Source organism: Protobothrops mucrosquamatus, unplaced genomic scaffold, assembly GCF_001527695.2.
Source record: "Protobothrops mucrosquamatus isolate PMUCROS unplaced genomic scaffold, P.Mucros_1.0 scaffold1331, whole genome shotgun sequence".
Lineage (NCBI taxonomy): Eukaryota > Metazoa > Chordata > Lepidosauria > Squamata > Viperidae > Protobothrops > Protobothrops mucrosquamatus.
Window position 1 is genome coordinate 181,945 of NW_015387529.1, and position 22,635 is coordinate 204,579.

At 35.9% G+C, this 22,635-nt stretch overlaps 1 protein-coding gene across 1 annotated transcript in view; it reads right to left on the minus strand.

Moving 5' to 3' along the window:
- The window catches only part of DSCAM (DS cell adhesion molecule), a gene marked incomplete at its 5' end in the record, with an annotated part of 259,601 nt that overhangs the window by 40,202 nt on the left and 196,764 nt on the right, over positions 1 to 22,635 (minus strand). Inside the window, 8 exons of the mRNA XM_029285138.1 lie at positions 1,305 to 1,335; positions 4,940 to 5,116; positions 9,443 to 9,733; positions 10,392 to 10,580; positions 11,839 to 11,937; positions 12,791 to 12,954; positions 16,663 to 16,780; positions 21,170 to 21,323. Coding sequence (XP_029140971.1) covers positions 1,305 to 1,335; positions 4,940 to 5,116; positions 9,443 to 9,733; positions 10,392 to 10,580; positions 11,839 to 11,937; positions 12,791 to 12,954; positions 16,663 to 16,780; positions 21,170 to 21,323 — 1,223 coding nt within the window. The remainder of the gene's footprint in view (positions 1 to 1,304; positions 1,336 to 4,939; positions 5,117 to 9,442; positions 9,734 to 10,391; positions 10,581 to 11,838; positions 11,938 to 12,790; positions 12,955 to 16,662; positions 16,781 to 21,169; positions 21,324 to 22,635) is intronic.

Sequence of the window (22,635 nt, forward strand, 5' to 3'; positions counted from 1 at the left end):
GATATATACTTTAAAAACAAAATACAATAAAGTGCTATTATTTTAAATGAATTAAAGTTCCCCAAAACTCTTATTCTGAGATGTTCAAACAAAGTCTCTCCATATAATTTTTTTTAAAAATAAACATGCAAAATGTATTAATTTAAAGCAGGAGACAAAATGGTTAGGACAAAAAAAGAGGATATGATTTGAAAAGCTTTACATGATTTCATGTTTAAAGAATATAACCTTTAAATAGTAATTTCCCCTCTACTATCTGCTTTTCAGGCAGACTTACTTTTCTCTCATTAACCCACAGTGATATGATGACACTGTAGTCTTACTGTATTTTAGGAACGGTAAGCGGTAATCATAATTCTCAGATTCAGCTTGGTGGACAAATAATTTAGGACTAAGTTGGAAATGGTCCTGATAACCTCCATTAGGCAAGAGTTGCTGTGACAGTGGGAGTCGAGAGGTTGCTGCTATTGTTCTAACTGAATGCTTTGTTCACAGTAGCAAGTGGAAAGCTCCACAATGGACACCAGATTCTTTGAATTTACAGGCTCGAAAACTGGTTCTCAACAGAATTATATTTATCTATAAAATAATTAGCAGGAACACAAAATGGATGGGTTTCACAGAATTGCAGAGAACGTTTGAGAATATTGCAAGGGTTTATCTTACAGAATTTGTCAAAAAAATAGAATTAATTTCTAACTTCTATTTTCACACAGAGGACTAGTTAATACAGGTAATACTCATCTTAGGACCGTTTGTTCAGTGACTGATCAAAGTTATGATGAAGGTTGAAGTTACAGTCATGTAAGGTCTTCACTTAACAACTGCTTATGATGGCAACTGGAATTACTGTTGCTACAGTAAGTGATGTACTCAAGTGTCAGTGTTCAAGTCGTCTACAATCCTTGCTTTTTCTATCACTGTCCTCCTAAGTGCTTCAATGAAATTTTAATGTGGTTGAAAAGTATTAACTTTTTTAGGAATAATCAAATTATCTGTACTTAACCAAATCAAATAAATATAATTAATTTTACATTGAATTATATTAAATGACATTCATTTTTTATTCAGATTGCATTTAACCTTGGCTCTATTAGCCTTGCTCACTAACTAGTCCCCTCAGTGCAGAAAAAGACATGCATCCTTGCTGAGGATTATGATTAGAAGTTTCTTTCCTTATTCTGAAATGTATAAATAGGATGTTCCCAATGGAGGCACACATTTTGAACTAGTCCAAGGCCTTGACTCATGGATTCATTTTTTTTAAATTAATGGCTGAATTCTGCATATTTTACTATTCTTACCTCATAAGCATTTCAGCCAAACTTTTTGCATCTGAAAGGGAAAAAAAGCAGGAGAAATAGAAGCATTATGTAAACAGCTAATTAGTACTTATATTTGCATAATAATCCCCAAACAATCTAATACCGTTACCAGATAGAGGCCTTTATCTTGGCTGGATGTGGATGTGGGAGAGCAGCTTGAATATTTAATCCTTCTAAGTCTGAATTGCTACTAATAGGGAGGTAAAAGACATTGGATCTGGTGAAATTGGACACCACATAAGTATGGATATAGGTACATAAATATGGGGTGGGGCTAGCCTGCCTTGATTGGCTTACTCACTTCAATGGACATAGCTTTGGCATCTACTGCATATAGAGACATGCATCATTTTAAATGAAATGGTACAGCTACACTCTGATGCCATTACAAACTTTCCTATTATTGGTTTATGTGTGTTTGTGTGTATGTATGTATACACACACACATACAGTATGTATATTTCCTATATATATGTATGTATATGTAATTATGTATACATATGTGTATGCATATATACATGATATATGTGTCCTATATATACGTATATGTCTCTGGGTGTGTATGTATATGTATTCACACAAAAAAAACATATATGAATACCAACAAAAAGCAGGATTTAAAATTTAGGGAATAAAGATTACTTAATAAATATGTGTTTACCTATTAACAAGAAGTTTAATTATTTATGACAACTTTTTAGACTATCTGCTATGACTGCGATAGAAGGTAAGAAATTTATATCAATTTTACTAATGTACATTATTCAAGAAGTTTATTTTGATAGACTTTAATTAATTTTATAACACATTATTCTGAAAGCTACTTATTACATTTAATTGTTAATGTCATTTTAATAATTAAGAAATTACACTTTTAATTATGAGCAAAAATTCATATTTACAGAGTCATGAGGTTATTTATTATGTTCATGTGCAATGCAGTACAACAAATATATGGCAGAAGTGTCATATTAATCTATGGTGGCAATAACAGATTTTTTTGCCAACAACCTATGTGAGTCTAATATAATTCACAGGAACAATACATATTGTTAAGGCTGATGACTGTTTAATTAAAAAAATAAGGAATTTAAGTTAGTTTGTAATTAAGAATTGCAATTTTGGGACAGGAAACAGAGGAGAAGATTTGTTAACCTAAAACAGTGCATGAGAGAGCAGAAGACACTTTCACCTCACATATCTTAAAAATAAACTTTCTCATGGCCTATATTGATCAAGACAGTGTAATATCAGAAGCCATATTATAGAAACCAAGGAGTAAGAAAAAAATATGAGGAAAGATGTTCCAAGATCTAAGGCACAGTAAATCACAGAAGCAGATTAAGGAGTGAAAGGATTTAACACAGTTACAAGATAACCCAGTCCAGATTCAGAATAAATCTGAATTCAAAAGGAACCATATGGCAGTTCATGGCAAAGAGTTGTTACTAAGGTCAAACTCAACCCTTGTTCTAGGAACTTTAATTAGCAGGGATTATTTTATTTTTGCTAGATCTTAATGGTTTTAAGATTTGATAGTTAATCAAGGTTTGCTAATTCATCGCTATCAGACAGGTTAGCCAATTTTGCAGGATCCTATTGATTAGCAGTGTGATTTCTCTCTGCTGGCTCAGAGACAGATTGTTCTCCCAAAATAGGCTGGCAGTCTCTTAGGTTCATGTCTTCTTCCTCTTCCTCTGAAGTATACATGAATGCAAGTGATCTTGGTTCCATATAATGCTAAACCATAATGGCTAGGTTTCACCCATCATCCTAAGGCAAAAGCAAACAAATTACCTTATAATTAGCATAGTGATCTATGATCAGTTCAAAAGCTTGCTCCCTAATTAATATTTACCTATATAGAGATAAAGTCAGTATCCAAAGGATACATGGAACAGTTAGGTTACTTCTTTTTATCCAACATCTAAGATATGAATAATCTAAAATTTTACTGGATGTGACATATTTAGAACACAGAATATAAGGTTATTATCAACTCCAGTAACGATGTCCACAAAGAAGCAGCACAATCAAGAATTTAGACATGTTGGAATATTAAATTTAATTATACAATAAACTTCTTCTACTATGTAAAGGAGATATTGCTATAGTTGGAAAGACACAATTATGAGACCCAGCTGCGGTCTTCGCTTTTACTTATTAGGATCTTGCCAGCTATTATTTTGAATTTTTCTGAGATACATTCTCTTGGGAAATTAACAGAACTCCTGCAGTTTTCACTTGAGTTCTGCCATATTCAGCAACATGCACAGTTCATTTTAAAGTAGCTGTTTGGATGAACACCCTTTGGAGACAAGGAAAACACTGTTTTTGCAGCAGTTGGAACTTGGGTTAAATCATCTACTCTGTCCCCTTCCCCAATCAATACTATAATTCTCTTGTTGTTCTGGCAATCAATCCTTTTGTACCTCAGGTAGTGTTTGCTGTAAAAACTAAGAGGAAGAAACACAGAGCTAAAACCGAATCATCAGTAGCCAAGCTAATTTATACATGAAAAACAAATACACCAAAATAAATCTTAGTAATCTCTAAATATTTGCTAGCAGCAACATATAGAAAATGAACTTCACCTGATTCATATACACTGAATTTGCAACCTTTTCATCTACAAAGTTACGAGAAAGGAAAAATTTTCCTGCATAACTACTATTGAAATAATCTGAAATAGCAAAGTGATCATGACATTTTAAAGTAATGTCATAAGAATCAATGGCATAATCTGCATATTTCTATAGGACCCTTTTTATACAGATGGTCCTCAACTTACAATCATTCATTTAATGATTGTTTGAAGTTATGATGGCACTGAAAAAGTGATGTATGACCTTCCTTGCACTTATGACCAATTGCAGAATCCCTGCAGTCATGTGATTTGGATGCTTAGCAACCAGCCTGTATTTATGACAGCTGCAGCATCCCAGGGTCATGTGAACATCATTTGTGACCTTCCCAGAGGTCCCAATCATTAGGGATCTGCTTTCTTTTGCTTTACAAAAGAAATTGTAAAACCAGGTATGATTCAATTAATGACCACATACCTTAATGATGAAAGGTCCAATCCCAACTGTGGTCATAAGTCAAGGATTACCTGTACTACTACAAGAATGTTTGATTGCTGATCAACTTCTTTTTATTCTATAACTCTCTGATAGAATTGGAATGTTACATATTTAGCATGTTACATGCCAAGATAAATCTCTAAATTCTTTAAAATATGCTCTTTTTTATTAATGTTAGAGTTATATTATTGTCTATTGTTGTTACTGCAGCAAACATACCTAATACCCCTGTCACCTATTTTCCAAACAGCAACCCTGTGAGATGGATTAGTCTGAGAAAGAGTGGTCCAAAGTCCCCAGAGCTGGTTTTCATGATTAAGGGAGGCCTAGATTTCACAGTCTTCTACTTTCTAAGCCAGCACCTTAACCAATATACCAAACTCTGCCTACTGGATATGGGAAACAGCACTCTCACTATTTCTATAATATGAGAACCAGCTTAATGACAATTTATTCTATTCTGTGTAAATCTGCACATTTTTATATAGAAACTACAATACATGTAAGGCAATATTTGATGTTGGTTCTTACCTCTGAGTCTTTTCAGTCTCTGTTCCCTCCGTCTCCTTCTTACAACCAGCAGAAGCACAAAAAGCAGCAAGACCCCAAGCAAGATACAGGAAATAGTCACCAGCATCTTTAGCCCTTCATTGGTTGCCAGACCTTCCTCACTTTGGACAACTGATTTAATGAGTGGAGGGATTGTACCTGGAAACAGTGTCATGACATTAGATGCCTATCAACGAAGAGAAAAGGTTGGTTTTTAAGTGACTACGGTGCACAGAAGCTGACCTGTATGTTCCTAAGAGGTTCAATTTATTAGGAAAGCTTCGTCATTTTAGCTTTGCATTATTTTGATGCAAAGTGCTACCAATTGCTTGCATTTGAAAGAAGAGACAAATTAGGCCATATTTATTGTCATGAAAAATGCTGCTTTTCTTCATAAAACTGCAAGCTTCCTTATAGAAATTGTAGGGAACAAAACACGGTATGCCCTTTAATCATAAGAATTAAATTCCGGCCAGAAAAATATTATAGGAGTTATGATATTTACCTCTTATTTGAGGCAAGCATTACTGACTCCTACTACGAATCACAGTTCTAGGCAAAAAAAAGTGAGTTTTGTTGACATTGCTTCATCATGGATTTGTCAAGCTGGAGGAACTTGGTAAAGAAAGGAGAGAAAACTAGGAAGGTTTGCAAAGCCTTAATAGTCTGATCCTCTACAATGAAAACCTATTAAGGTGTTTGAAATTTCCCAGCCAATGGAATTTTAAGATTTTTTTTAAAAAAAAAGAGTTTTTGTATACACAAAAGTCACAATTACTGAGTGTACTGGAAGGAAGGCAGACAATTATGTGGAGTGTGAGTTGACATTTCAGGACCATGCCATAGGCACGTCATACGGAAACTACCGAGAAGCCTGATTGCTCAACAAATGGCTGGCATGGTCAATACGCTAGTCACAAAACTACGATTTACCAGATGGGCAATCATTTTATTTGATCCACAACATCTATCCTACCCTCAGGATAACCTCTATCAACCCACATCTCTTCTTGCCTTTTAGGGAATAATTGGATACTATTCCAGGCAAAAGAACCATCCATTATTTTTATTTTCAAAGGCACTAAGTCTTAATGTCAAGGAAGATATTACTAGATTCTGATTCTTTTCTTGCAGCTTTCCATTACTGCTGTTTTATTCAGAATAATCTTAACGAAGTCAAAGTCAAATGTAATGGAGAGTTCAGTGACTACTAAAGGAGGTTTCCAGACTTACTGATTCTGAAGGGAACCATTTAGCTTGCTCTCACAGTCATGTAGTCATTTTCTTTTTCAAGCATTTCTGATTGTTTTATCTTATTTCCCTTTTATTGTTTAATAAATTTTAAGATGCATAGGCAGGATGGGATGGGCCAGTAGTTGAAAGAGCTGACATATATGCCCTGTGAACCTAATCTGAACTTTTCTTTTTAACAACAAGCAATTCTGAAGCTTGCTCTTCTCTTTTCCCAAAGTCTGTACCCTCACTAACTTAAGGCTTGGTCAGTATGCATTATTATAGTAAAAAAAGAACTCTTTTGAATATGTTCTGCATCTTTGGCATTTGGATAAATGATAAATTAATGGTTCACTATATTTTGTTCAAGAGTGGAGAGTGGAGTAATCTTTTGCTAGTGAATTGAAGGAAGGTTGCAAGAAACAAAATAGATCATTTAAGATTTGCCTCTATACTTAATTATTTAATTTATTTATAAAACCCGTTAACCCATTCTCTATAGTGTTAAAACATCCAAATATCAATAATTATAGTGTATGATCTATTTTTTTTTAATTAGGCTAAAGGATTCCTCTCCTTTTTTAAGGACACATATGTGTTGGCATGTGCACAGAAGTGGAGATGCCAAAATTTTCTATCCAGTGCTACTTCAGTTCACAAATTATTCCTAATCCAGAAATTCTAGGCAGAAAATGAGGATTGGGTAATTTCAAGGAATATACACATTCCCCATTCTGCAATAGGCACAGAAATATCAATGGCCTGATTCAGATTATATAGTTTGAAGATGGTGGATTTTAGGCCTAATACACATTTATGTTGCTTGAAAATGTACTACACTGCTAAAAGATTTGTCAGGATAATAATTTAACAGCTAAGCAGCTTATGTAAAGATGTAATGTAATGTGGATGATGCAATGATAGGATGATGCAATATTAGGGGTCTGTGTCTGTGCCTTTAAGCAGGGTCTGTGTCTGTGCCTTTAAGAGGCTGAGTATAAAAGGGGAGTTTTTTACTGGAGTTTTCTCTCTCTCATCCCTTTGACTGCTGTAATTGCTGTGTATTGGAATTGCTGTTTCACTATGTGTATGTATTTTATTTCTAGTGTATATTTGTAGATAGTGTAATATAAACCATAATTAAATACAAACCATTGTCTACTGCATTTTCTCCTGGGTTACCTCAGCACAACAAGTCTGTGCATGCTCTGACAAGAGTTTAAAGTTTTGCTATGATTTTTAAAAAAATTGAATGACTTCCTATGATAATTTATGTACAGTAAAGCCCTTTTGGAAATGTGGCTGGCACTTTGCTACTTTTCTAAAATTTAAATCACTAGTTAGCAAATCTATGCCTAGTATGTATCATCCAACAACACTGATTATTATACGTTGCTGAAAGCTTATTTACATGGTCTTTTGAATCTACACAAAAGCTAGCAGTAGATTTAAGTTCACTCATGTAACCATGGGTGTTCTAATTAATTATTTTGGACCACAACCTTTTATACTTGTCCTGAAATTTATAGCCACACTGAGGATGGCTCTTTTCATTTTTAGGGCCATTTTAAGGAAATGATATATCTTAAATTTATATGCACATATCAATTATAGTTTTCACCAGACAGGAATACATCAGCACCAATACAAATTCAACTAATAAACTGTCTGTAAATAGGTAGATGAGAAGGTTTTTTTTAAGGATTATTCTCAAGCAATGGTTCCTAATGTGATTTTGGACCAACTACTTGAAAAGGATACCATAAATGATATTTGTTAAGTAACAAAATAAAAATAAAACTTATTTTTAAAAATGACCAAAATGTCAAGAAATTACTAAATCTTGCAAAATTTTGGCATCTTTGCTCACAAATTATCATATGGAAATGAACAAATCTTATGAAAAATCTGTCATTTTCATTCTTTAAGAAGAAGAAAATGTTTAAATCAGACACCACAGATTAACGGGTGCTGTATGGGAGTAATAAGCCATAATGTCAGTATATTGTTCACTGTGACTTATGTGGTGATCTTCAAAAAATGTCAGTGACAATGTTATGATCTACATGAAAGAGAAGGTTGGGAACCACTGAGGTAGATAAATGGTCTGCTTCATAAAGGCTACAGCTCTTTGGACAACACATTCTTTACACACAAAATGTTTCATACTGAATTCTGAATTCACAGCTTATGTTTTGAAGCCCTCTAGTCAGGCAGTGCAGAAAATGGTAGGGTCATGCATATCTTCAAAAAGGTGCTTTTCCTCAATGAAGTTCTAAGTGAAATGCCAACTACAAGTTACTTTTAAAAGTGAAGATATGTGTCTATTAAGAATTAGCACTTTTCAAGATTTAGTCAAAGTCAGACCCCAGTATCTCTTGTTCCCAAAGTCAGGTATGGAATAATAGTGTGGAGTCAAAAATATTTCTGATTTAATTCAACAAGGGTATATAAATAAATCCTTCTATCTAGTAAAAAGTAAAACATGTAATAAAAAATCCTGGACAAGCTAAGCCAAGCCTAAATGTTGACACTATAGTGTTCATTTTCAAAGAGTGGGGAGAAGAAGGGAAACTAAAGCTGAAGCACCTGAAAAAAGTGAAGCAGAATGTTTCAAGTACAAGTCTGTAGCCACTCACTCTTACTCTCTACATAACTGTTTATTCTTCAAATTCAAAAGCAAGCCATGAAAGAAATCCTAATATTTTCAAACATTTGTGCCAGAATTAATGTTTTGGGTGCTTTAAGGGTGAAGAGTATGTTTCATTAGAGCAAGAACATAGAAGAAGCACTGAACATTTGTTGGAGATCCTAAAGGAAAACAAAGGCATCCCACTTGTTCCCTGAAGCATCCATCACAGAGATGAACTGTGCTGCTTAATAAGCTCCCTGGAAATTCTGATATAAATTCAGCAGCTCCATGTAAAAATGTTTCCATAAGATAAGGCAGGGATAGTCAACCTTGGCTCTTTTATGACTCGTGGACTTCAACTCCCAGAATTCCTGAGCCAGCTAAGCTGGCTCAGGAATTCTGGGAGTTGAAGTCCACGAGTCATAAAAGAGCCAAGGTTGACTACCCCTGAGATAAGGTATAAAGTGGAATTTCAACCTGCAAATCTTGTTACTGTTTCTTTCACTGCACACAAGGGCCATATTGCAAAAAAAAAATGAATGGCACTTAGATTACATTATATGAAATGGAATTATTTGTGAATATTCTTGATTAAACAACAGTGAAATGAATGTACTTACTCCCATCATAGTTGAGTGTCGCAAATTTCGCCTGTTTTTCAGCACAGCCAGCACTGTTACAGACTCTCATCTGCAGCTCGTACCAGGTTGCCTCCTGAAGATCATACACTATGTATGATTTGGTAAGTGATGTTCGCTGTGCGGTAGTCCACACTGTTGTCCCAAATGGCCTGTATTCCAGAATAAAGGAGGTGATTGGACAACCACCATCATTCCAGCCAATAAGGTTCAATCTTACTCGAGTGGTGTTAATACTGGCAAAGAGTTCTTGTTCTTTTGAAAACTGTGGCTCTACAAGAAAATATATATTTAAATTTTAAAAGTTATAATAGATAGATAGAAGACATAGTGACTTCAAGTCTCTTGGATGGGAATCTCTCTTTAATTTGCAAGATGGAATGCATTTTATTTGTTTGTTTTATTCTTGTGTAAGATTGTGGTGTTTTTTTAAAAAAAATCTTTCTTCATTTCCCTCTTTCTCATCTGCTATTCATAGCTATAGTTTTTTAGGTTCTTTGTGTGTGATATTTTGGGGGAGAGGGTATACATTTGGTAGGGGATAATGGTGATTTAGAATGCAATTTCAAAGATTTTCAGAACTAAATGACTGTAATCTGTTGAAATTTAAGAAACATGTGTTCCCCTTGAGACCTCTAATACTACATCCAGTGTGCAAGTCCACATATGGACCCAATATCTTTGTCAGATTAGAAAATGAAAGAGGAATCATCAAAAAAGAACAAAAATTCTAACTAGTTGCAGTAACCAATATTAGAGGCATTGCCTAAGACTTCAGCATTTACTGCATACTGCAGTAGAGATTGCTCAAGAAATTTGTTTCGTTCATATTTTATGGAAAATAATTGCCAGGTCCAACTTTTCAAACTATTTTGCAGATGGGAACTCAAATACTTAATTTAGAATAAAGGCAGGATATAATTTCAAATACCTTTCCCAAGTGTTTTGGCCTCTATGATCTCACTGATACGGCCTGGTCCCACTCCATTCTGTGCTGTCAGAGTAAACTTGTACCACGTGCCACACTTCAGCGTTTCCAATCGATAGGAACGTTCACTAGGGCTAATGGGAAAACTGCCCCATTGTTCACTATTGTCCTCAGAATATTGCAATATATAACCTATCAAAGATTAAAACAAAAACAAAACATAGTCCAATACTGCACAACACTCTGATTAATTATATAAATCATGGAGTATTTCTACATCGGAGAACTAAGAAGAACTTTGACATTCTTCTGCATCTTCTTGGATTTTTTTTAAAAAAAGTTGGAGACGGGGCTACATTTCTAGAATGTTGTGGGTTGCCAGTTTTAAATGTGATTACAGTCTCCCAGAAGAAGAAAGTTACAGCTTATTGAGCAGAATCTTGCTCTGGTTTTCCAATCAGGAACACTTTTTATTACCTTCAGATGATATGCCAATTGCATCCCTTTCTGGAACAAGATGATAAAATGATAGATTACATGCTGGTAACCTCCAGTTCAAGTGTAGCAATGCACTCTGGGCCTTTGGGTTTACTCCAGAAGCACTTACACTGATACTGCTCTGTCTGACAATTCAGTTTGATACAAAATACGAAGCACTAGTAATTAATTTAAAACCCTGTCTTAGGTTTAGGCTCTGTGAGTATATTTACCTTTCTATATGAACTTCCAGTATTTACTGAGATCATCTGAGGAAGCTCATTTACAATTCTTATGAACTGATCTGGTGCTGATTCAAGTTTGTTTTCTATACTGTAGCTGTTCTAGTTTTTTCAACTGCTCTCCTTGCAGTGTTGAGCATCCTTGAAACACATCCCTTTGAACAGGCTTCTGTTGATTACTTGTTATATTTAAATATTAATTAGTTTATTTGCTTTTATTTTTATTTTAACAATTTTAATGCTTTTATTTTATTCAGAGCTGTCAAGAGAATTCAGTAATTAACAATATCCCAAATTAGAAATAGAGAGGGGACATTGAATGTATTGAGTTGAGTTTTTTATATATGGTTTTATTTTTGAATGTTTGACTACCCTAACACCACAGTGTGTCCTGAGCACTTTGTCTTAAGAATTAAAAAACTAATAAAATGTGTTTCAAAAAAAAATTAAATATAATCTTGCTCAATAAAATCTAAATCAAGAATGCCAGCGATTTCTCTATAATCATTCTGGGGCATATCATCCAATGTTCTGTTAACTAAATAATCTCTGATTCATATGGGACACTATTATTCAAATCCTTACTGTCAAGTAAGTAGCCTTATTAAGATAACTGAACTTTTTGATAAGCAAAACTAACATAACCTTCTGTTGGGATGAAATGGCAACATGTAAGGCACTACTTTAAAAAAAAAACATTCTGGCATTGAAATGGAACTATCGAATGTTACCTCGAATAGAGCTGCCTCCATTGTCTCCAGGTATCCAGGAAAGAGTGATGGAGGAAGAGGTGGTTTTGGATACAGTAAGTCTAGGCTGGTCAGGTGGAACTGAATAAGACATAGTTAAAAGGAGAAATTAAGAATAGTTTGAGTAATCATTTGATTCTAAATACATTTCTCACAGAACTGAGGTGGAAAAATATGCAAATCGTATCTGTCAATGTGTCTGCTAATATGACATCTTCAATTAACACGTAGCAGGAACATTCATTTTCCTTGACTATTTAAATATTATATAATTTTAGCTGGCATTCTTAATCATAATTTTGCCCTTGACTTTTCCACCACTACAGTCTCTGCATAATCATCTTTCAAGAGGCAGAGAAAATATTTTTCCAACTATTCCTTTAGATCAGATGTGTTCCCCTTTTATATATGGCTGAACTGCAATTCCCAACATCACTCACAAGTAGATCTACTGTTGGGCTCATGAAAGTCAGAACAATGCACTACTGTCCTCCATCACTTGTATGTCACTAAAAAATAATTTCCATGTCAGTAAGTCACTACTGAGAGCTAACTTAACATGCTTTTTAATATAAAGCACTCCACTGTGTTAACCTAGAAAATGGAGTTTATTCATGATTAAATCAGACATGGATAAGTGTTGTGTGAACACAGCAATTTAATCAATTCTTACAATTTGAAAGTTTCCTGTAATGCTCAAAATAAATCTGCTTCCATGTAATTTATATATACTGAGTCTAATTCTCTGAGCCAAAGAACATATCCACTCTATAGCCCTTTAGATATCTGAGAGCTGATATTATTCTCCTAGTTGCTTTCCAGGGACACACTATGACTTTTCATTTTATATCTTGAAATGTTCTATTATCCTGATAATAATAAAAATTCCTTAAGCTAAGAAATAGTTGCAGTAAAAGAAACATTTTTAACTTACCTTGAACTTGCAAATTCAAAATAATTTCATCTGATCCCCAGTTATTAGTAGCCACACAACTGTAATATCCTGAATCTTCTGCTTTCACCGTATGGATAACAAAGCTGCCATTGCTAAAGATGCTTCTTCGCCCATCAATCATCACTAGACTGGGTGTCCCGTTACTGCCTCACAGGAAGCAAAAATCATACATTAAAGAAGTTACAACCAATATAACTTAGATCTGGGGTTAGTTTTAAAAATCCAAAGGGGAGAGGGAAATGCCTGGAAAGAAAATCTCTCAGCTCAATAGCGAGATTATTCAGGTTCAATGATACAAAACTATAGATATATATATATAAAGAATAGAAATTGAAACCCCCAAAAGAAGCCTCTACTGATAGAAACTGGTATGTTTGATTATTGCAGAACAATCTGAAATTCATCACTGTGATCGATTTTAGTTGCATATTGAATGATGACGCATTGGTTAATTTATTGCAATTTTTGCAACAGGCTCAGAAATAAATGGATGCTTGGAACAATTCTACCCTCTCATCACCCAGCCTCAGGAAGTAACATGAGGATATAAGAATATCAGAAGCACAAGTAGCAATAGGGGAACATGAACTATCCCCCCCCCTGAGAGATTGAAGATGTTATCAGGTGTGGAGCTGGATGGGGGCTAATTCTTGAGAGTTGGAGTTAGGCTCCAGTTTCCCAGTTTTGAGTGGGTGTCTTGTCTCAGGTGACAAAAAGGCAGGGAGATGGAAAGGAAGCAGACCAGATATGTAGTACAGATGGTAGTTTGATGAGTTTAATATCTGAGGAGCTCGTTTGACGCAAGGTCATTTGGTTGACAAGGAATTACTTGCTGATAATATGTGGAGGGAGAGTTATGGTGGAATGGGATTTTAGTTGTGATGATAAAAGACCATATTCAGAAAAGGTGGTAACTTAACTAATTCCTCTCTCCCAGCTCTTAATTCTCACTCCAGGAACCAGGGCTCTAGATCCTTGAAATCCAGGGCCTTCAATTAATGATAATTGAGCAGACCGGCATGCTTTTTTGAAACCAGAGAGAGGAAGAGGAAATTCCTCTCATGGAAAACTACCTACACATGTTTTGGATTGGGCATCAGCCTTGGTCTCTGGAATGGGGCTGCCAGGGGAGGAGGGGTAGTACTGTCATCCACGAGTCTTTGCTGGCATCAAGAGACATTCACCAAAGAGAACCAGATGTGAGATCCTGCTTGGGCCAATTTGCAACTTATGTAACTCCCACTCACCCCCGCTGCAGAGTGGGATCCCTGCCAGGGTTGTTTGACCTGATTCCAGGGAAGGTGGTAGAGGTCTCTTGGCTACTAGCATGAGGGGATTTCAAGCTGCCTTCCCTTAGTGAGGAGTCTGGAGTGATCCAGAGGTTAATGGCTACCTTGACAAAAATGGACATGACCAACTTACTGAGGGCCCAACACACGAGAAGTCACACATTAGAGATTTTTGTCTCAGGGGAAAGGTAATGTGATTTGAAAGTGGAGGGCATGATCATGGACAGATCACTTTCCGACTGCTGTGGAGTTTTGCTGTGCACTCTCCCTTCACAGTGGGAAGAACATATTATATTGTCCCATTCAAGGCATCTGATAGATCCTATGGTTTTGAAGGGGCTCTTGGGAAGTCTCTGAAGATTCTCATGGACAGTTTGGCTGAGATTGTGGTTACCTATTGGAATAAAGGAGTGGGTGGCGAACTGGATCAGATTGCAACAAAGCACCACTCCCTAATTCTACATCCATTGCAGCTCCTTAGTTCACTGAGAAACTCAAAAAGATGCAGAGGAGACCCCCTGGAGTGCACGTCAAAGAAAACCTGTCTTAAATCTGACCAGAAACTAGCACAAAATCACATTTGAACTTATAGATCAAGTGGCAAAAAAGGAAATATTTTGCATCTGCTGAATGTCACCCAGTGGTCCCTTTTAAGGCATCTTTTTTCCATTTAGAAAAAGTTATTTGCGCAGCTTTCTAAAAGGCCGGAGTGAAGAAGCATTTTCAGAGCATTTGGCAGGAAAAGCCACATAATTTCGAGAGCTGCTAGACTTGAGCTGGACAATGCCAATGGAAGAGTCATCTTATGAGGTAGGCTCATTTGGAGGCGGTGAGTCTCAAGGGAGCGAACAGAGTAATTTGCAACATCAATTCTGCTACTTCCTAATCAGATTTCTACTTATCCTGGCTGGTTAAGGCTAGGTCACCTCCCTGAGCCTTTTTGGAATACTCAACATACAAGGTATTTTCCCATACAGATAAGGGAAATAAATAAAATAAATAAAAGGAAGTACAGGCCCCCCTAGGAAATCAGATTAGCACAGGAAATCACTTTTATAGAGAATGTTGAAGAGCGGAGTTGCTGAGTCTAGTTGCTGTCTGTTTGGAACCAGCTGAAGTCACTGCAGCAGACTTGCCAATGAAAGCCATGGCTGTAGACAAGGCAGCTATCAGGGAGGAGAGGCAGCGTGAGCATGGAGATATAGCCGGTCAGGTTTATTGTTGGAGATCATGAGTGCCTGTTCCACATAAGCTTGCCAGCCTCTTCCTCAGAAGAAGAATTTAACAACTAGCTAGCTAGCATTCTGGCTGATTACTTGGTTGGCTAAGCCTTGTTGCAGAGGTATTACGCTGCAATTGAACAAATCACAAGTAAGTGTCCTTATGTGTCCTGGCTGAAATCACTATAGTATTGAAATACAATAGTTTGAGAGAATCTGGTTTTGCAGAGAGCAGAGGAAACTAAAGAAACCATCTTAGTGCCACCTGCTGGTTGAGGTTTATATTGCAGCACCTTGGATAAACATTAATGGGGAAGAGAGAAAAGAAAAAGATAGCATTGACTTTAGCGAAATATTTGTTACTTCGTTTATATTGGTATATTGTTAATACACTATTTTTTAATCTCGATTAAATACATTGGATATCTGTAGTACACATGGGAACAAAAGGAATCTGATTTGGAGAAAAAAAATCTCTTTATAATTTTTCGTATACCCTTTCTGAATTTCTATATAATACAGACTACCCTCAACATGGTGTCAGTTTATAGATGGAAAGACTATACAGCAGGATCTGACTGAGTCATGAATTATTTAATTAAATGGAAAAAAAGCAAATGTGAAAAAAAGACCCTAGAAACAAAACCAGCCTAATAGACTAATCTGTAAAAGAGCTTTGTGAAATGCCTGGCAACAAAAGATTGGCTGAAACCCAGAAACAAATAATTTGTTCTTTTATATGTTTGGGGGAACTCTTAATATATGCAAAAATACACAGATTGTAAATTAAAGATAGGTATTCTTAATGTTAAAACTGCTTGACAAGAATCTGTATCTACATATGTTGAATTAAATACATAGAGAGGTGAAAAATAGTTCAAGTAATCCCAGATTAGGCAGATTATGGATTAATCGGATGTATGATTAAGAATGATTGGAAACTGATAACAAGGAATCACAAAATAACTCAGAAGATGTACAGTACTTTGGACTTTGTATACACTCTGGCCTATTTTGCTATTGCACCTATCTTTTCTCAGACTTGGGGGGGGGGGCGCTTGAAAAAAGATACTGCTTCTTTTAGCAGTTCATTCATTAAAATTAATGCAACTCTTAAAGCATCCATATCTTGTTTTTCTGGCTCATGCAAAACTTGAAGGGAAATATGTTGTTTTAATTAAATGCAGGAAGGTGATGTGCTCATATTCATACGAGATACATATTTCTTCTCAATCAGTTTCAAAGCAGGCATTGGCCTAATAACAATCCCTCTCTTCCTTTTTTTCACACACCCGATGACATGACAACCTTCATTTGCACTGCACACATAGTTGTTGGTTACCTTTCTTTCATCCATTTAACAGTAGGTACAGGATCTCCAACAGCTTTACAAGGGAGAATAATATCCTTCATCCATGGGGTTGTTACTGTGCCACTGAATGTCAAAATTCTGGCTGGAGCTGAGAAATGAAGGGGAAAAAGGGCTAAAATGCAGAATAATATAGCATTCCTTTCTTGAGAGGAGAAACAGGAGGTGGAAGAGGAGGATTATGATGATTATAAAAAATGATTTACTTTGCTTACATAGACTAATTTATTTCAATCCACATTACTAGTTGCTTAGCGGAACACAGTGCGGCATCTGCAGAAAAGATGGTTGCAAAACAATGATCCTCATGATAGTAATGAATAAAAATAAACATCATGTTATTATTGCTTTCTTGCTTGCACTGGAGGAAAACACTAAACATGTTCAAACCTACTATCTGGTATGCTTCAAGGTATCTTTTCATGTGCAGTTATCATGCCCAATTCCTGGAACTTTATTGTGGGGAAAACGTGAAATGAGTTAATGCTTATCTTTCCCAGAAAAAGAAAGATATAAACAGATAGTTTGGGGGTGCTATAGATTTTCAGAGGGTTGCACTTTGAAAAAATATTTATTGGAGAACTGGGGCAAAACAAACTTGTATATGTCCCTTGAATGTTTATATCTTCTTTGTTTCTTTGATGGAAACTTAGAAGGATAAAATGAAGCGAACCAATACAAAAACAACACGCACAAATGGAGGGGGGGGAAGGGAAAGGGATAGGAAATGGAGCAGAGATAACTTTCAATTAGGAATCTGAATGGCCAAATCTAAACCTGAATACTTAGAACAATTTCTAGAAACTTCTTTTATAAAACAGTAGCTGACAAGAGATGAATGTGATTCCCACCACTGTAGGTATCATAGTGGCTCAGCAGAGTTTAAGTCCAAGCATCACTTTGAAAGGAAAGTGGGAACTGTCTATTGTGTGAAAAAGATAGAAGAATTCCTTCAGGCTCGCAAGTTTGCTTGTGTGTTTTAACTGAGTAAAGCAATATATTGCTGTGTTCAGGTAGGATGAAACTTGTTTAAGGGGATACTTGAGGAAGAACCCTGAAACATATTCTGCAACTGAAGATTTTCTTTCTTTACTTAGATTGTTTTTAGATAACTTAGATTAGATAATTTAGATATTATCCATCAATAGACAGCATATGAAGCAAATAAAACAAAGCACTTCTAACTTCACAGGTAATATTTCAAAGATTTGGTTAACATAAGTAACTTCACAAAATGATACTTGAATAATCTGTTTCATTCAACTGAAAGCAGTGAAAAAATATCTCACACTAAATATGAGTTGTTGTACATGAAAAGGTTGGGTGTCCTTTGGGACTCTAACCTGCATTACTGCTTCCCATTCTCTGTTCTTGGCTAAACATGCTGCCATTTTTGCAGAAACTAAATAAATTACAGTACAGAGCCTTTTTTCATCACGTTTGTCTAATTTAGACATGTTGGGAAGCACCCAGCCTGGCAAGGAGGGGTGCAAAAGGGCTTGATCACACTGCTGAATAGCTTTTGGGGAGATCTGGATGAGGATAGTGTGTCTGTCAACCGTCCGACTAGCGAACTCAAAATTAAGGAATCTTCAAGGCTTTGAAGTGCCATAAAAGATAAACGTTATTGAATATACATCTCGGAACTGAAGAAGCAAAATCAGCTCTGGTTTTCCCGTGCGAAAATCTGCCTAGTTAACAATAGCTTTCCATAAGCCCCACCCAGCAAGTGTTCATGTTGCCCAATCATAAGTCTTTGGTTTGTTATGAGAACGGTCCACTTCTCTGTCAGATACTTGCGTTAGTGACCTTGGCATTTTTGTAGGTTCTCATGGTCCGTGGACGGCTTCTTAGATTCCCATTTCCTCCCCATGCTTCCTACCCCTTCCCCCTGTTTCTATGGCAAGTTGAGTAGCAATAGAAGTTAGCAGGCATCTTAGCAATTCAACCTTGACAGCATCCCTTTGGGGCCTATTAGACCTCCCACAAGCTTTAGATAACATCAATCATGACATTCTTCTAGACTGCTTATGAGAGCTGGAGACTGGAAGGAGAGGCCCTACTCTTAAGAGAGCAGCTCAGTGAACTGAGGGTCCTCCTACACTCACAACTTTTGTTAGATGGATTTGTGCAGACCACAGTCATAAGCGCCTTTCCCCAAAACTAAGTAATGTACCAGCTGCAATTCCATCTAGCTATACAAGGATTTATAACAGTACCTCACCTTCATTTGCCCCAATGCAATGTGGAGCTGCCTCAACCAGTCAAAAACTGCAGTTGGTCTGGAAAGCAGTGACCTGTTTACTGGCAGATATTAATTATGAGAAGCACATAATACCTGCACTGCAGGTCTTGCACTGATTGCCAATAGGTTTCTGGGACAACTCAAAATGCCGGTTCTGATATATCAATTATGGTCCCAATTTTATGGACCAGCTTACCTCAGAAATTACACTTGTACTCTTTTTAATAGTATTTTAAAACTTGGTCAAGAATAAGCAATTCTAATATGGAATATAGCAAGTGAAATAGTTAAACTTAATACAGGATCTGGATTCGTGGATTTATTTAGATGAAAGATTATTGAGGATTGTTATGATTGATTTAGTTGTATTGAAATATATCAATTTGAATATAATATGTCATTAGAGGGAAATAGAGGAGGTTTTTAATGATTTAATCTGAACTTTATGAATATGACTTTGTTTTGTGGACAATTGATTGCCCTGCCACCACGTTGTTTCTTAAGCACTTGTTTGTAAAATGAAAAAACCAATAAAACTTGGGGTTTTTTTTTAAAAAAAGAATAAGCAATTCTAGAAATTTATTGTTGTTGATAATTGCGAAGTCGTGTCCTACCCATCGCGACCTTATGGACAACGTTCCTCCAGGTCTTCCTGTCCTCTACCATCTTCTGGAGTCCATTTAAGTTCACGCCTACTGCTTCAGTGACTCCATCCCAACCACCTCATTCTCTGTCGTCCACTTCTTCTATTGCCCTCAATCTTTCCCAGCATTAGGCCCTTCTCCAGTGAGTCCTTCCTTCTCATTAGGTGGCCAAAGTATTTGAGTTTCAACTTCAGGATCTGGCCTTCTAAAGAGCAGTCGGGGTTGATCTCTTCTAGGACTGACCGGTTTGAACGCCTTGCAGTCCAAGGGACTCGCAGAAGTCTTCTCCAGCACCATAGTTCATTGACACCCATCATTATTATTGTCACATCTATTAATAAATTTTTGGATGATGATGGGTATGCAAATGTTATGATGATGGTGACGCTGCTCATCTTTTAGTATATCAATCACCAAGAATATTTAAACTGTTGATTACAATTTGTAGCAATAAGCTACCACAACATTTTTTCAGCCAAGTATATTAAGTAGAAACAACAGCTCATAATGAAGACTACACAATAGGGCAAGATTCTGTTCTAAATCATTTAGATCAGCATTACAAAAACAAAATAAAAAATAAGAGGAATGTTTAATCTCATTGGATTTCTTATCTAAATAGTATATCAAAGAAATTCATTAAAACTAGTCCTTCTGGAACAAATAAAGCAATGAAGATTACTTCACTTTGGACAGGATAATATTATATACATGATGATCCTAACACTGTGGTTATGGTCTGTTCAGGAAAAGTGTCTACTTCTCAGGAGAATTGTGCTAATAAATAAAGTTAAGATATAAAACACAAAATCAAATATGCAATAAATACACAAAATATACAAAAATACACACAAACAAACCAAAAAAGAAAATACTATACACAAAATTAGTTTGGTTGATCAAAAGGAATAGAAGTGAATGAAACCTAGCTAATAATGTTACGTTATACTCCTAGGAGATATTAATCAGGCATAGGAAACAGAAAAGCCGTGATGACTCATCAATTAATTCAGATTTACCACTTAATAATCAAAAATATCTATGCAATCATGGAGATTAAACATATCTTTTTTCTTAAAAAATAGAATGAATGTTTTTCTGTCCTATGGCATGCATTAATAAATAGTTTTTTGCTCTATAAAGGTTTTTTAGCAATAAGACTATCAGATCTCTATTTACAGCATGTTGTTTATAGGACTGCTATTTACACTTCAGCCAGAGATCTGGAATATTAAACTTTTAAGAGTTTCAAACACTTGTGCAGCCCTCTTGCCTCCTATGTACTGCTTTCCTGATTTTTGTTTCCATACTTTTCTCTTTCCTTGCTTTGGAACAACAACAAAATTTACTTAGAACAAAATGATTGATTAAGAAGAGTAGACATGATTGGCAGAAACAAAAGTTGCCACTACAGTATATCTTCCATATGATATACATAATCTAGTCCTCTTGGTTGTAACTTGGCATGGCCTAAAGGTGGATGGTTGGATGGACAATTTTGCCTTCCTTAGAGTAGATAGTAAATGGTTTTTCAGTCCCCATAGCACAGTAATTCTATTCAATTCCATGTTCTGAAGGGCAGAATCCTCACCTTTAGCTAATGGTTCCACGGTGATAATTTCACTGCTGTTGCCCCTTCCTGCAGCTGTTACAGCCACAACCCAGACACTGTATTGTCGATTCCGGCTCAAATTAGGGATTCTGTAGGAAAATGAGTCAGGAGAAGCTTCAAATTCGCTGATTACCTGTGATAGGAAAGACAAATATTTCCAAAAAAAAGTAAACAATATACATACATCGAAAGAGAGAGAAAGACCTGACATCTCAAACCAGACATAGGATGAAAAGCATGATAGCAGATTTTACAATAGCAAGCTAACACCAATCAGGGTTTTTTAATGGTTTAATTCTATTTTGTATCACTGTCTAAGCATACGTGTATATAAATTTAGCCTATTTTAAAAAGTCAGTACTGGCAACGAGGGCAATATACTGGCACTGTGGTTCATTTCTTTGACAGTAAAGATCAATCCTAGATGTGTGGTGACTGGTTAGAAAAATGTTAAAACAGTAATGAATCGGTCTCAATCACATTTACCTGGGTACTTGCTGCAACTCAAAATAAAAGTAATTCTAGCTGAGCCATTTATTTTTTCTTCCCTAGCTGTCAAAATCATATAGAAACATTTTGTCAGTGGCCTACTGGCCTTTGTGTAAAATTACATTATCTTGACAAATCAACACAAGTCTTGAGAGAAATCTGGAGGAATGCCTAGATAATGATATCTTTTAAAGAAAAAAAAAATTAAAATACTGCAGTTTCGCAGAAATAATCAAACTAGAGAATCTAAATAGAGCAGCAATTAATGCAGCTAAAATATTTAAAAGTTTGAACAATCATACAGGTAGTCTTCGACTTATGACCACAATTGAGCCCCCTGTTGCTAAGTGAGACATTTGTTGAGTGAGTTTTGCCCCATTTTGTGACCTTGCTTTCCACAGTTGTTAAGTGAATCACAGCAGATGTTAAATTAGTAACATGGTTGTTAAGTGAATCTGGCTTCCCCATTGTCAGAAGGTCAGAAAAGGTGATCACATGACCCCGAGACACTGCAACCATCATAAGTATGAGTCAGTTACCAAGCATCTGAATTTTGATCACATGACCACAAAGATGCTATAACAGGTGTGTGAAAAATGGTCATAAGTCCCCTTTTTCAGTGCTGTTGTAACTTTGAATGGTCACTAAATGAACTGCTGTAACTCGAGGATTTGGTTTTGGCTTTTATGAACATTATGAGGATTTGGTTTTGGCTTTTATGAAATTCAAACAAACCAAATAGGAACAAAAATTGGGATGTATAAAAGGTTTTGAAGTTGAACTGAATTTAAAATGCCCCATTTTGAACTCAAAGCAGTTATTTTCCATTGGAAATGGGTTGATTTGACCATCTGCAAATGTTTCAAGCAGAAAACAGCCCTCTCCAGGTTTTGAAATATATTCCCAGCTTGTACAAAATAGCCAGGCCTTGAAGACTAACAGTTGTTTCAAATGTG